The sequence below is a fragment of the Colletes latitarsis genome, chromosome 9, assembly GCF_051014445.1.
Source record: "Colletes latitarsis isolate SP2378_abdomen chromosome 9, iyColLati1, whole genome shotgun sequence".
In the NCBI taxonomy this organism is placed as follows: Eukaryota; Metazoa; Arthropoda; class Insecta; order Hymenoptera; family Colletidae; genus Colletes; species Colletes latitarsis.
Window position 1 is genome coordinate 27,585,972 of NC_135142.1, and position 14,019 is coordinate 27,599,990.

The 14,019-nt window shown below is 33.4% G+C and overlaps 5 protein-coding genes across 11 annotated transcripts; 3 read left to right on the forward strand and 2 right to left on the reverse strand.

The window, feature by feature from the left end:
* Positions 1-395: 395 nt before the first annotated feature.
* LOC143345698 (uncharacterized) lies at positions 396-1,588 on the forward strand. Its single transcript, XM_076773070.1, has 6 exons — positions 396-423; positions 489-604; positions 682-882; positions 961-1,100; positions 1,164-1,326; positions 1,391-1,588. The coding sequence occupies exons 1-6, from the start codon at positions 396-398 to the stop codon at positions 1,586-1,588; spliced, it is 846 nt and encodes a 281-aa protein (XP_076629185.1).
* A 567-nt stretch (positions 1,589-2,155) lies between these two features.
* Positions 2,156-4,253, reverse strand: LOC143345534 (coiled-coil domain-containing protein 149-like). Of its 2 annotated transcripts, none has more exons than XM_076772776.1 (9): positions 4,121-4,253; positions 3,874-4,043; positions 3,565-3,805; positions 3,324-3,490; positions 3,177-3,249; positions 3,003-3,087; positions 2,786-2,927; positions 2,619-2,716; positions 2,156-2,556 (listed from the first exon to the last, which is right to left on the reverse strand). In XM_076772776.1, the coding sequence occupies exons 1-9, from the start codon at positions 4,190-4,192 to the stop codon at positions 2,324-2,326; spliced, it is 1,281 nt and encodes a 426-aa protein (XP_076628891.1). In that variant the 5' UTR covers positions 4,193-4,253; the 3' UTR covers positions 2,156-2,323. The 2 variants fall into 2 exon arrangements, with proteins under 2 accessions (XP_076628891.1, XP_076628890.1); XM_076772775.1 differs by having other exon boundaries at positions 2,786-2,930.
* Positions 4,254-4,699: 446 nt separating this feature from the next.
* On the forward strand, positions 4,700-7,750 carry Eif2balpha (eukaryotic translation initiation factor 2B subunit alpha). Of its 2 annotated transcripts, none has more exons than XM_076772777.1 (9): positions 4,700-4,841; positions 4,914-5,015; positions 5,091-5,230; positions 5,333-5,449; positions 5,527-5,639; positions 5,815-5,959; positions 6,027-6,152; positions 6,220-6,549; positions 7,281-7,750. In XM_076772777.1, exons 1-8 carry the CDS (start codon positions 4,829-4,831, stop codon positions 6,367-6,369), a joined length of 906 nt encoding a protein of 301 aa, XP_076628892.1. In that variant the 5' UTR covers positions 4,700-4,828; the 3' UTR covers positions 6,370-6,549; positions 7,281-7,750. The 2 variants fall into 2 exon arrangements, with proteins under 2 accessions (XP_076628892.1, XP_076628893.1); XM_076772778.1 differs by having other exon boundaries at positions 4,715-4,841; positions 4,900-5,015.
* On the reverse strand, positions 7,012-12,805 carry Fer (tyrosine-protein kinase Fer). 5 transcript variants are annotated; one of them, XM_076772757.1, is made up of 16 exons: positions 12,314-12,805; positions 12,023-12,239; positions 11,755-11,928; positions 11,569-11,665; positions 11,294-11,489; positions 10,962-11,099; positions 10,676-10,885; positions 10,400-10,583; positions 10,039-10,209; positions 9,432-9,659; positions 9,176-9,352; positions 8,794-9,007; positions 8,533-8,685; positions 8,240-8,362; positions 8,047-8,169; positions 7,012-7,959 (listed from the first exon to the last, which is right to left on the reverse strand). In XM_076772757.1, the coding sequence occupies exons 2-16, from the start codon at positions 12,233-12,235 to the stop codon at positions 7,817-7,819; spliced, it is 2,544 nt and encodes an 847-aa protein (XP_076628872.1). In that variant the 5' UTR covers positions 12,236-12,239; positions 12,314-12,805; the 3' UTR covers positions 7,012-7,816. The 5 variants fall into 5 exon arrangements, with proteins under 5 accessions (XP_076628872.1, XP_076628871.1, XP_076628873.1 ...); XM_076772756.1 differs by having other exon boundaries at positions 12,023-12,790; XM_076772758.1 differs by lacking the exon at positions 10,039-10,209 and having other exon boundaries at positions 12,023-12,768.
* Positions 12,806-13,213: 408 nt separating this feature from the next.
* Nd-mlrq (NADH dehydrogenase (ubiquinone) MLRQ subunit) lies at positions 13,214-13,955 on the forward strand. Its single transcript, XM_076772437.1, has 3 exons — positions 13,214-13,403; positions 13,477-13,623; positions 13,741-13,955. The coding sequence occupies exons 1-3, from the start codon at positions 13,350-13,352 to the stop codon at positions 13,789-13,791; spliced, it is 252 nt and encodes an 83-aa protein (XP_076628552.1). The 5' UTR covers positions 13,214-13,349; the 3' UTR covers positions 13,792-13,955.
* Positions 13,956-14,019: the final 64 nt, after the last annotated feature.

Below are 14,019 nucleotides of genomic sequence, written 5' to 3' on the forward strand. Positions count from 1 at the left end.
GATGCAGGTTTAAAAAATCCGTTTACAAATGGATTTATATGAATAAAATTTGCTCGACTCTGTTACCTACCTATCTATAATATACATATACATACCAATTATAACGCAAATGCGATCGCAATTAATCGATCTGTACGTCGACTGTTTCGACTCGAATAATCTAGCTATCAGTTCATTCATTCGATTCATTCGTTAATCCATTCGTCTTCTACTTATCAAAATTATGACACCGCGTGTCACAATATGTGACGTTAAATTTTCTTATGCTGAACGTGTAGACAAATTGTCCAGTTTGGTCCTTGGCCAACGAAACGATCGATTCAAAAGGTTTCGATGTTTCGAAGATGAAAACTCAAAGTGTTTCGGTCCAAAATTTAGAAAATGTCGTAAAGCAAATGGTACACGAGGCGCTAGAAGATAACGGTTAGTCTAGCGAATAATGTTATACACTATCGATTTTTAAATTATACGTTCGCATTCGAATGTAGAGCAAGTGATCAAGTTTCATCGAATGATCTACGAGGAATGGTATTTTAAAAAATTGTCCAACTCAAAAGATACGCAGTGCCAGAACGAAATACAACCGCTGGAAAATAACGAACAAGTTCGTTCGTATTGTATTGCTTCTACAATGTAGGAGGGTGCCTTATAAGCCTTGGGATTTTCATCGCTTATTTTCAGAATATATCGGCAACTATTGCACATCGTAGATCGCGACGGTACAAATACAAATATCAAGGAAGTCGATCTTCAACAAATATTGACTCAACGAGAAACAAAATCGAGACAAATAATTCTTTAATAGATAAACAATCTTTGAACATCATCAAGGTTGATTCGATCGACGAAAAAATCGATGTAGTTTCGAACAATTCCGTCGAAGTAAAACATCTCGATTATCTCCATATCGTTCGCGTTAATATTCGCGAAATATACATATAGATCTAGGTATTTTTCCAGCAATTGAATCAAACTGTCGACCATGAAAACGATACAAGAGTTATTGAAATTTGGAATAACTCGTTCAGCCGTCCTAACCAATCAAGAAACAAGACTGACAATGCCTTCAAGGAAACCCGTGTACACTGCCCTGACAACAGGTTGTTGCATCGTTGAAAAATGAACGAGTATTGTATTTACTTGACATGGATCGATTATTTTAGGCCATCGAGGGAGCAACGAATCAAAAAACTAATATCCTTCGAAGCTTGGAAAGAAAAGAAAACCATACAGTATCGACAAACACTTAAAAAGCAACAATACGAAAAGCAACAACAGCTACTTGCAAATCTGGAGAATATGGAACGAAGAAAAATCGCTCTGCAGGTATGCGTTGTAATTAATAAAATTTTCTAGAGATGTGTGGATATTTCACTATCTTCGTATCAAGGAACAAGCGCGTAAAAGGCAGCAACAGAAATATCAGCGAAATCAAAAACTATCAAAGAAATATCTCGATACAATTAAACCAACAAACGTTACTGTCGAACCTATTGAATCTACTGTCAAACCTACCGTCGCCGCGTTAGAAGAACAGAAAGACGCGAAATTGAATAACGATAGAAAAACGACCTTGATAACACGGTAACACATTCTAAATTAATTTCATACGATTTCCTACCGAGATACAAGAAACAAATACATATCGAAAAGAAAAAAGACAAAATCATTTCAAACTTTCCAGAAGATTGAATAATATAATAAATAATCGGAAGAACATGATATCGTCGATGCAATATTTAGAAGGTGTTACGTTTGATTCCTGGTTAAACCAACTGAATTGGGTCCTCCACAAAAAGTATTTACGTGAACGACGGCATCTTGTACGGTCGTTCTATTGCCAACCCGTTTACTATGGAGACACGAGTTTATGCGCGAGATAAGTATTACTTATGGACGCATTTGTTTTGATACTGCCGTTCCTCGATGTTCAAAAACTATTTTTTCTAGACTATTACACTGTAAACGTTACCATGCAGCGTAATAAAATACTTTGTTCGCCGATCGTAATACGATATGTCTTTAAAATGGTCAATATTTGAGAGTTTTTTAACGATTGACGAAACGGCAGCACTTCGACGGAATAAAACGGATTATACTACAAGTCTTACTACAAATCTTTATTTTTACATTATTAATACATAACGTTAACACATTGAGATAATCCTAGTTCAGATGAAAACTACTATTTTAAAAGGGTAGTTTTAAAATCTTAAATTCTAAGGGGAGGGAGGAAAAATCGATTTTGTTTGCCCGAGACATGAGAAAACCGAGTGTGACTAGATAATGTATCGATTTTAAATATTTCTGCATTCGGTTAAATTTAGGTTTTTTCTTTGTCGCTTTCCTTTAAATTGTTTATTGCTTTTTGGACTAAAACTCCCAGATTTTTTGGAAGACTCATTTGTATGGTATGTAATTGTTGCATAACTTGACTTTTCGAAGAGGAAACGTCATCTGTCGTATTGACATCGCACGTTACGACATTACATCCTTCAACGTTGTCTACGCTAGAGCCAGGCGTTTGTACCAACTCGGTACAATCTTTCTCGCCCACTAAAAGTACGATAATAAATGTATTACATGAAAAAGTACAATTACAGGGTGCCTTTACTTACACCTTGCATCGACGTTTGAGCTTGTGTATCCTTCCAATAATTTCATTGTCGGCGATTCTACTGCGCTGTCCAATTCGCATATTCTTAATGCCAATATTCTATAATCAATATACACAATGAAATACATATACGACGTTTAAATACGAAAAAAGTTAAGGTGTACTGACTTGTTTGCTTTCTTTTGATGTACTAAAGCTAATGTTTTATCGTTTAGTGCTTCCAGTAAGGCTATGCACAAACAACGCAAGTCAGACATCGCCGCTGCAGATTTTTGAGGTGGTATATGAGAATCATGATGCAACAACTGTTCTACTAAAGAATAGATAGACACATTTTTGTTTAACAAAGCAATATCACAGGAATATCAGAAATGTACTAACATACCTTGTTTATGGGTCATAATTGTGCCAGCTGCAGTATTTGCACCTAGTTTTATAGACCCTTTCACTCTTTTGCTATCCAGCATACTCTAAAAACATTATTTTTTCTCATCTAGTATAATAATATATTATAATTAACCAATATACCTAGAACATCATATGTATTATGTATTGTTACTTTGTATTTTGAAAGAGATTGCCTTGCTAGCTCCTTTTCCTCCAGTAACTGCTGCAATCTGTCTTGAAGATACCTAATGGGTTACAATACTAATTTTAAATCTATTCTTACACAAGAATATTACCAATAAAGTATCCTGCTCTTTACCTATTCTCATTGATAAGGGAATCTAGATCCACTGGTTTAGATGCATTTAATGCTTTTGATAATTCATGGTTCAAACGATGTGCTTTGCATTTGAAAGCATCTCTTTCCATTTCCAGTTCATGCTTTTCATCTAAAACTGTCTGTAAGTCTGTTTGCAATTGGGTACACTGGGGGCAAAGAATAACTTCATGAAAACTAGTTAAATTATAAAATTTACTGTGCTCAGATTAATCAAAATCACCTTAATGTTCAATTTCTCTAACTGTTCTATCATCTCTTCTCTTTGATGAACAGCAGGAGCACATTGAGCTTGTGATTCTGAACAAATTCGATTGCCATTTGCCCGAAGTGCTTTAACATCCCCTTGAGCATCTCCTAAATTTTGTCTCAGTGTTTCCACTTGTAGCCTGAGACATTTATTTTGTTCCTGTGTCTCTGTTAGTAAATCCAAGGTCTTAAAGTAGTCCTCTAGACTGTAACATCTAGAAATTAAAATTTATAATAGCAAATGTGTCTATGTAATTTGAATGGTAACAGAATAACACCTTACCCTTTTGATTCCTGTATATCATTTATTTGCTTCTTCAACTGTATAAATCTTTCTTGCATTTGCTCTGTCATTAATTTAAACTGATCTCTTTGCAATCTACATTGAACTAATTCTCGATGTAAAGACATAAGTTCTTCGGATTTCATTTGCAATCGCTTCGTCAACGTTTCCTGTAAATTCACTCAATTTCAAATACACAAATACTACAGCCATTTTTTTAAATTTACGAAAATTCCAAATAACCCACTTTTGACGTGAGATTATCTTGATCCTCTGCCATTTTATCGTTTAAAGTTTCTCCGTTCATTTCGTAAGTCATAATTAAATAAAGAAGTATGGATTAAAAGGTGGAACAAATTTATATTGTTCAGTTCTTTTTTCTATTCGGAAGCTCGGAACAGAGACCGAGAGATTAGTAATTCGAGATAAACGTTCACTTGCACTTTATTTACAACACTTCACAATATTTGTGTTGGTTTACAATTATGTTTGGAAACAAACATGATCGCAAAAGAAATTCTTAGTTTATTCCAACAATAATCGCAACATAATCGAACCCCCCATACCTAGTCACTATTTAATAGACTAATGTTGTATTAGTTTTTGGATAGAGCATTTCGAATTTTTATTAATTATGTACATTTTCGTTTCTTTTTTCTTTTGTTTTGTTTTGTCACAGCACCTTCCTTAAGTTTGTAATAAATTACTAAAGGTATTAGTTATTACAGTCTGTTTCGCATTCGCATAAATAATTTTGGAATGTTCATAGCGTGTGGCGTATACACACAGATGAACACTACTTTCTCATACTTACAAACGTGATCGAAGACCATAAAGTTAACCAAAAAGTACTGACTGGCGATACAAATTTATGTTCCTTTAATTTTATATGAATCCCGTTTACGTGAAACTTTATGACTAAATCACACGACACTGTATTTACAATAGTTCAATCATGGAGAAGGAAGGTAATACTTTTGTATTAATTCGCGAAGATGAATTAATAAGTAAACAAATCTGTCACAGTTTTATCATTGCAGAAATCTGTCAGTATTTCAACAACATTATTAAATTTGAAAAGGATATTTCTGCTGGAATGGCTGCTATTCGTACATTACTTAAAGTTTTAGAATATTCAAAATGTAAGCATGTTTTTGGTAAACTTTCAAACAGATGTATATTTGTTCAAAATGTCATAACACTGTATTTAATTGCAGCTGAAACTGTTCAAGAACTTAGATACTGTCTACAAAATGCGATAGATGCAATGAGATCTACAGAAAATCCTGTAACAGCCATTGCATCTGGCAGTGAATTGTTCCTTCGTTTCATAACCTTGGCTACATTAGATACTCCAGTAAGAGCATTTTTACATTGTTTATCAGAAGTAACATTCTATAATTTATCTACTTTAGTAAAGGTCTTATGAAATATATTATTCAATAGTCTGGATTATTAGTCATTTGCAGAATGCAAAAGGATTATGCTTCACAGAGGGAAAATGTTTTATGAAAAATTAGTGGCTGCTAGAGGAAAAGTAGCCAAAGTAGCAGCACATTTTATTACAGATGGCTCGGTAAGTTTCCTTTATTCTGTTAACATTCTTTAGTTTTTTTTTTAACTATCCCCTTGTAATTTCATGGTATATTCTAGAAAATACTTACTCACTCAAAATCTAGAGTTGTACTGCAAGCAATGAAAGAAGCTGCTGAGAGTAATAAAATATTCAAAGTATATGTAACAAATTCTGCACCAAATAATAGCGGGTATGACTTCTTTGTGTGCTCTTAATTTTTAATCTTTTGAGACTGAAATCTCAAATCACTTCAAATATTATTTGATACCAGAAGGTTTTAAAAGTCTTATTGGTCTTTAAACTTTCAATTCAATTCGGTTTTGAGTCCACTATTATTCGTATGTATATTTTTTTTATATGATTAGACAAGAAATGTGTGAGGACCTCACTAAGTTGGGTGTATCATGCACTTTGATATTAGATTGTGCAATGGGATATGTTATGGAACAAGTTGATATGGTCATGGTTGGAGCTGAAGGTGTTGCAGAAAGTGGTGGTGTAATTAATAAGGTATACAATATGTACGCGGTATTTTAAATTGTACATAACATCAATTGTTAATACCTTTTCATCCTAGGTTGGCACATATACAATGGCCATGTGTGCCAAAGAGGTGAAGAAGCCTTTCTATGTTCTAACAGAAAGCTTTAAATTTTCTAGAATATACCCGTTAAATCAAGTTGATTTACCAAATGAATTTAAGGTAAAACTTGTATTTCTTTATACAACTAACGGTTAAACAAAATACGAGCAGAATGTTTTCTTTACAGTATACAGCAAGCACATTAAAAAAAGATTTACAAAAGGAACACCCATTAGTTGATTACACGCCCCCACATTACATCAGTCTATTATTTACTGATTTAGGTATTTTGACTCCATCGGCTGTCAGCGACGAACTTATAAAATTATATTTGTAAAACGTCTGTACACTAATTAAAATTATTACTACTTTTTAAAAAAAAATTGTTTTTGCTATAGTGTAGTGTAATAACAGTATACAGTAGTATACTAACAGTCGGCTGTTAGTGGGACTCTTGTGGCTCGCGGCGGAGAAATTCGTGAGGCCTGTTCTAAACTAAGCCTAGGAAAATTCTGAGGTAATATACTAACAATTTTATTAATTTTTAAAATAATATTGAGTATTTGAAAATGACAGCACACATCATTCTCGCTAAATTTCATTGTTCATTAAACTGTGATTAAAAATAACAAGAAATAAAGCATATAGTCAATTCTATTATACAATATAAGAATTCAATTGTTTCGAATATCATTAAGTTTCTTTCAACTTATCGGAAATCAACTTATACATTTTACTTAGGTGTACATACATACTACACACGTATACATTTCATTTTTACACGTGGTTATATTATGTCGTAAATTTTAAAAGTTAAATATGTTGTATATTGCACAGCAATAATTAACGCAGTAAAATAAGCAGACGATTTTTCATAATCGCAATTCTTGCCAATAAAAATGAAATAAAATATTCTAAAATTTTAAAATGTGTAAGGAAACGATACTCCTTGAAAGTTTTAAACGCTATTACACATATAAACAATCTTTAAAACTTTCGTATTCATTGTCTTTGACTAAAGTTTGATACAGTATAGTAAATCAATTGATATATACTTGTCATTTTTTTTTACATTGCTTTGCACGAACATTGCACGATGATATACAAATTAATAGAATACATATACATATCTTACGGTAATATTAAGATTCGCGTAACAATAATTATATTCATTTACATTTTTACGGTATTTCTGTATCTACGTATCCAAATAAATGAAAGTCCACATTATAATATCTTTAATTTCAGTGGTATATACTACGTTTGCTATATAGCAAGCGAAAATGAATCGTTACATGGACGGATAAATAATTTAAGAAATGTCAATGTAAAATTACTAATAAAAAACAAAAAGGACACGAACAGTAGGGCATGTATGAACATGAAACATAATACGATAATACATTATATATAATGTACATAATATGATATACATGATATATAAATACACTGCAAAAATGAAATACCATTTTGAAAATCTCGTGTCTTCCAACTCTATTCACATTTGAGATTTCATTTCATTTGAATATAATACGTTTTAAAGATTGAAAACAATCGATTTACCCTGGAATGCCAGCATAGGAAAGAATTACATATGCCCAAAAAAAGGAAAAAATAATGGCAAGTTGTAAAGGAATATCATGGTTGCGCGAAGAAAGCCGCGCGATCATCGATCATTTTAAATGCTGCTCTTACAATTTATTTTATTTTAAAAGTTCATTCTAAACTCGAAAAGTATAGTTATTACCTTAATAGGTTGGCATCGCAGGGTTGATGTTAATTCTTTACAAATATGCTTGAGACAGCGTCTCAACGACAGTGTAAATCTGATCGAAATGAGGACGTTTCTCTGGCTCGTACTCCCAGCATCGTAACATTAAACGGTATATTTCGTCAGGCGTGTTTTCTGGAGCCGGCATTCGGTAACCTGGAGAAAACATTGTAATTAAATTATTATTTAAATACAAAATGAAATGATCAAAATGGTATATTATCGTTGCAAAATAAACATCACCTGCGTCTATCTTCTCGCGAGCCTGAGAATTGGACATTCCACTGTAGGGATTTCCGCCCTTAGAAAATATTTCCCACATTAAGACTCCGTAACTCCAAACATCACACAGTGATGTATATTTACCTGCAGTAAGGATCGTGATTATAAATAATATTCCACAAATGTTTATGCTATAAAACATTTTCCGAAATACCAAAATTCAATGCCTCCGGGGCGGTCCATTTAATTGGAATCTGCTTCATGCCGTCCGAAACTATGTATTCTTCTTCTTCTCGCGACATACCGAAGTCTGAAATTTTTACTATGGACTCGTATCCTGAAATTCGACACACTGTTCGCTGCATGTTTGTCTCGCGTTAGGAAATACATATTTCATTTGCCTTAGGAAAACTAGTATATTTCATTCTTTGTCTCCATAAATGAAAATACGCTACTTTTCATAACGCGTATCGATATGTCCCTTATAACAAAGTATAGTTCATTTACCTACGAGACAATTTCGGGCTGCCAAGTCTCTATGGATACAGTATTTAGATTCCAAATAACGCATACCTGCCGCTGCATCTTTGCACATGCGAAGCTGTTCTTGTTGCGTAATGGTACTAGCACTTTTTCTTAAATAAGTTAACAAGGAACCACCTATCGTACGTGTTGATTCCATGTTAATAAACAACAATGTTCCGCGATAAAAAAAAAAGAAAATAAAAAATTATAAATAAATTAATAATATTATTCGTGTTAACATACCAGGCACCAATTCCATAACGATCATAATAGGTTGTTTTTGAACACAAATCCCAATAAGTTTTACTATGTTTGGATGATCGTATTGTTTTAATATTCGTCCTTCTTGTAAGAATTTGCGCTTTTGTTCGTCTGGTAATGTTACTTTGCAGGTTTTTACAGCTACTTCAGTCTTACAAGTTTTAAGTTGTGCTTTATATACATCTCCAAAGTTACCCTAAAAACACGTAATATAACTTAAAGCTTGCGCAGTCATTATCTTTATGTTATGATCCGCGGCTAGTTACGATATATGTAAAATATTAGTGAAATATTCTGTTGACTATCGGGAATATTAATATGCTTAAGAAATTTAAATAATTTTTATCTTTAAAGTTCATTATACCCGTCCTATTTTTTCTAGAAGATTTACATCATCATTATTTAGTTCCCAGCGTTCACGTATAATTGGTGTTTTGAGAATTGCTCCAGATCGACTAGTTACGGGTGTTCCAGATAGCCATTGATGACTGATTAACTCTTGAATTGACGGGAATGTAGGACCTTCGAATCTATAATGTCCCTGGAATTGATACGAAAACACCTGTTATGTGTCATCATCATACATTGTTGCATGATCATTAGCTGGAACACCTGCTTACTTCATTTGTTGTCTGTACAATAAAATGCTTATGTCCATCCCAACAGACGGATAAAACTATTTGGCACTCATCGTTTCTCGTTGTTTCGCGTACTAAAAAATCTCCTTCGTTTACGAGTAATCTTACTACTTCTTCCCTTGGTAGCACACCATGAAACCATTCCTCCTCCATAAGATCGCCATTTCCTTTTTGATTAGTCGTTAAATTCGAAATTCCACGTAACGGTGCCTACAATGATTTTTGTATATTTTGAATGATCAAAACTACAAATAATCATGACTATGAACTAACAAACGAATTTGTCCTTTTATAAATTCGTTCAAGTACTATCACACAGATGTTAGCTTTAAAATATTCAAACTCAATCAATTCGTATAAAACAAACATGCTTAATGTTAAAAGCAACAATCTAATGCTAATAATAATACTAATAATAGTGAGAAGAACGTATGCAAATTACTGCCAGCCTTTTTAAATCTTTTCTGTACATTCTCTTAGAACCCTATGACGTTATATATAGTAAAATAGAAGCAGTATGTTCAAGCTGATATGCAATAGAACATATTTATGTGTACAACAAACGGATAGTATATATGGAAAAACATACAACTGTTAAAGTATTATCTGTTTTTGAAGTAGGACCTTCGCTACTCGATCTAATCGTTCCATCTTTCGTATCGTTTATCATCGGTAAAGATTTGAAGGGAGACCTAAATATTGTCATGAATCGTTGATTTCTTCGTAATGTAAATAGACCGATATCTGCAACTGTACTTTTCTGGAAGGGCAGTGGTACTAACTAATATTAATCCTCCAGATGAGACAAATGTTATAAAATATTGAAAGATTTTACAGTTGAAAAACATTCACAGTATGGGTATGTGAAAATAATATATGTATATATGTATATTATGATATCTACAGTAACATTGAACTTTTTTTTATTTAATCGATAATAGTCTAATTACCTTACTATTAGCTGGCGAATCAGTGAAAGAAGTCTCCATGGAAAGATCGTATCCCAGCGGTAATTCTTCACAGCCCAACTCATTCAAAGCGGCTCTAATAACATCCACTTGTCGTTGAAGCTTTTTTTCCTGACAACGTAAACGTAATTCTTCTCTCTCGCGGGAATAATCCAAAATTGATACCCTAATGCCGTTAAAAAGGTAATCGTATTTAAATACATATAACGGAAAGGTAATATACAGTGAAGATATTTAGTTTTATAGTAATATTCTTACTTAGAATCGCTATTATTTTCAGATGGATACTGAGAATTTTGTCGACTCTGCTGAGTCGTTTTCAAAGAAGTCTCCAGTTCTGTCAATCGATTTCGTAACCAGTCTATTGTCAGATTATCTACCGTCAATTTATTTGGCAACAATTTTCCCGAAGTATCGTCTACAAGGTTCTCGTCGAATGTGAATCTTATCGGCGATGCTGGTTGCGTTCTGCATCGATCGTTACCAAATTTATACTATCATTTCAAGTGATTTACAGCGACAAAAGCAAGTTTTCAACAAGTACCTATGCTTTCCTATAAAGTCTCTATATTCTTCTACAGGTTTCACCAAATCTACAGCCTTCTGCATACGCAGATGTAGCTCTTGAAACTTATCATTTGTAAAACCAGAATACTTCACTATATCTTGAAGTATGGCTTTCCTACCATACAAAAAACAATATTATCAATTTATAATGTAATCATCATTATTACCATAATGACCATCATTGACATTTACCTTGTACGTAACTATGTGCTTGCATAAAGATTTTACACAAATTAGATTAGCGATCTACGATGCAAAAGTACGAAATACATCATAAATTTTTCCAAGCACAAAGACAAATATGCTTACCATGATGTTATAAGGTCTTGATGAATTGCTTGTTGTCGGTGAAGCAGACTTGGCAAGTAGCATGTCCTTAAATCAAGTTCACACTCTGTTACAGCACCCAAAAGTAACACGTACTCGTTGTGTGTAAGATGAAGTTTTCTACAGGCTTTTTGATACTTTTCCCGTACTTCGTCCAATTTTCTGCCGCCTCTGCCAGCTAAAAAATACAGTAAGCACAATAACATAATATAATAAGTTACAACAGGCAGTTACAAATGAATAATTTAAATATTTACATTTAACATAATGTTCCTCAAAGCGGGATCTCATTAACTTATACAGTTCCAAATTCTTCTGATATTCCAATTTTTTTCTGGTAACATCATCTGTTAACTAAAACATACCATAAACATATGACATCTAATAATACAACAGTAATAATATAACAGTTCTGTAGTGTTATTTCATATTATTTCATGTACCTGTTGGAACTGATTATTCAGCCATGTTTGCTCCTCCTGATACAATTTCCTAGCCCTTCTTCTTTCAGAACATAGTGTCATAATATGTTCAACCACTATAGCTTCTATAGAATCTGCTTGTTGCTTGATTAATTTAGCTGTCTGATCGATAGAGTCCATGATATCTCTCCAACTCTAAAACGTGACATTCGTAAACATATGTACTTCAGAGAAATTGTTTTACAATTTTTAAAAGTATCAACATCTATGAAAATTCTGACGAAAATACCTGCGCTATTAGACTGCCAACGAGATCCTCGTTGCGCTCGATTTTTTTCCCCTGCGTCGCTAAGGAAGAAATTGTTGAAGCATATTCGCGATCCGACTTAACTTTAGTCGTTAGGCATCGTTTCATCGTTTCGAGAAGCTTGATTTCAGCATCCTGACGGCCGAGTAACGCCTCATGGGACGTTTGCCCCTGCAAACTTGTAGAAAAGCCCATCCCGCTAATCGTACGAAACCGAATATCACCGTCTTGACGACTTTATCAAACGTGTCACGAACAAAGATTCATTCTTACGTTGAACAAATATAATAACATCAATGGTTAGAGAAACCAATAAATTTAGACGAGCCGCTCATCGAAGTACAGCATTTCAAGTACAAATTTATGTACATATTACTTGACTCGACTCCCGCACATCTTTGCATTCGCTCAGGTGGCTGAGATCAACATTTATATTTATACAGACCTCAAACTGTAAAAATTGACTTTTACTCGCGAAATACCGTCACAGAACAACGATCGAGATAGACGGTCCATTCTACTTCGTCGAAAACGTCGGAAACCTATTGATGCGAGCCTATCTCGACGCATCAAACCCTTTAACCAATCGCTCTTATGGTCTTAAAAGGTTTTCGATGTTCAGCAATTTAATTTGATCGTGATGTGACATTGTCTTAACGGTAATTACTTTTAGTGCTATACAAACTCGAGCAAACTAAAGACTAAAACATTCAACGAACCAGTCTGTTTTTCATATTTCTCATTGAAAAACGATCTTTAAAATCTTAACACTGCCAACCGTATACCTCGTGGACCACAATACCATGCAAACTTAAATTAGTCTTGTTTTAGCAATATTGAGATTAATAACATGACATTTTTAAATAATACTCATCGTACTTTTATGATATTTAAGAATGAAGTTTCTTGGTAATTTTACCAATGTTACCATTTTAGTCTTTCCAGGGTTAAAGCTACTTCTCAAAAAAGACTTTGCAAGTAACATATTGCAAACAATATATTGAAATATTTTTTTAATGTTATTTAATTGAATGAAAAAATTCAATCATGCCAGTATTATAAAAAGCATAATGGAGCGATTTATCGAAGCGACTTATGACTTAAACTATATCGCATTGAGCTACAGAAAGACTGATACATATGTGTGCTAGATATTTTATTTTAAGCTCGCCTTGTAATTGCGTAGTAAGACTTTTACTGTAGGAGTATAAGAGCTGGCCTGCTGGTATTCCGGTAGAATTTTATTATTCAGAAATAGTTATAATTTGATCGTGTGTAGCATCGGTCGATTCAGGTATTTGAATACAAAATGTCGAGAAAAATGCAGGGTTTAACTTGGAGCAGTTTGAAAAAGAACCCGATGGTAAGTAAAACGATGAATCGAAATCGTATATGCACGTACACGGTAATAGTAATATTTTCTTGTTCTTTATTAGCTTCTTCCACTGTATTTCTGCATCGCAGTCGGAGCAACAGGATCGACGTTGTATTTGGTACGTCTTGCTACTCGTAACCCTGACGTTTCGTGGTTTCCCAAGAAAAACCCCGAACCGTGGAACGATTACAAAGACAAACAGTACAAGGTAAGTCGTTCGTGCAGTGTGAACGAAATGAACGGTACGATCAATAGGACAGATAGTATTTAAATCTGATTATCTCTAAGATACTTAAATCATTCAATGTCTTGTTTTTATTTTTAGTTCCGGACGGTTCACTATACTGATGCCAAAAGTCCAGCACCAGAGTACTAAAAAGGTGTTCTTCATACCCTAGTATTAACCATAGTTAAGTTAAAATTATATTATGTTGTAATATAATTTATATTTATACATTGTGATCTGCAAATTGTATGAATGTGGTATTAGTCTGCCATACATGATGTACAGTAAAAATAAGATTTAAATGGTACACAGAAGTTTGAATACTTTTTAAAATTAGTGTTATTTCGATGATACTACAAGAAATAATAAAATGATATA

Bases quoted from the DNA above. Each gene is read 5' to 3' on its own strand.
- LOC143345698 (XM_076773070.1), top strand. From the start codon at position 396: ATGGTACACGAGGCGCTAGAAGATAACG. The intron at 605-681 runs GTTCGTTCGTAT...GCTTATTTTCAG, and splicing joins CGCTGGAAAATAACGAACAA to AATATATCGGCAACTATTGC. The intron at 1,327-1,390 runs GTATGCGTTGTA...CTTCGTATCAAG, and splicing joins GAAGAAAAATCGCTCTGCAG to GAACAAGCGCGTAAAAGGCA.
- LOC143345534 (XM_076772775.1), bottom strand. From the start codon at position 4,192: ATGACTTACGAAATGAACGGAGAAACTTTAAACGATAAAATGGCAGAG. The intron at 4,044-4,120 runs GTGGGTTATTTG...GTGAATTTACAG, and splicing joins AAGATAATCTCACGTCAAAA to GAAACGTTGACGAAGCGATT. The intron at 3,491-3,564 runs GTGATTTTGATT...CTTTGCCCCCAG, and splicing joins TAGAGAAATTGAACATTAAG to TGTACCCAATTGCAAACAGA.
- Eif2balpha (XM_076772777.1), top strand. The intron at 5,231-5,332 runs GTAAGAGCATTT...CTGGATTATTAG, and splicing joins TGGCTACATTAGATACTCCA to TCATTTGCAGAATGCAAAAG. The intron at 6,153-6,219 runs GTAAAACTTGTA...TTTTCTTTACAG, and splicing joins ATTTACCAAATGAATTTAAG to TATACAGCAAGCACATTAAA.
- Fer (XM_076772757.1), bottom strand. From the start codon at position 12,235: ATGGGCTTTTCTACAAGTTTGCAGGGGCAAACGTCCCATGAGGCGTTA. The intron at 11,490-11,568 runs GTAAATATTTAA...TGTATTTTTTAG, and splicing joins TGAGGAACATTATGTTAAAT to CTGGCAGAGGCGGCAGAAAA. The intron at 8,170-8,239 runs GTATTTCGGAAA...TCCTTACTGCAG, and splicing joins CCCGGAGGCATTGAATTTTG to GTAAATATACATCACTGTGT.
- Nd-mlrq (XM_076772437.1), top strand. From the start codon at position 13,350: ATGTCGAGAAAAATGCAGGGTTTAACTTGGAGCAGTTTGAAAAAGAAC. The intron at 13,404-13,476 runs GTAAGTAAAACG...GTTCTTTATTAG, and splicing joins GTTTGAAAAAGAACCCGATG to CTTCTTCCACTGTATTTCTG. The intron at 13,624-13,740 runs GTAAGTCGTTCG...TTTTATTTTTAG, and splicing joins ACAAAGACAAACAGTACAAG to TTCCGGACGGTTCACTATAC.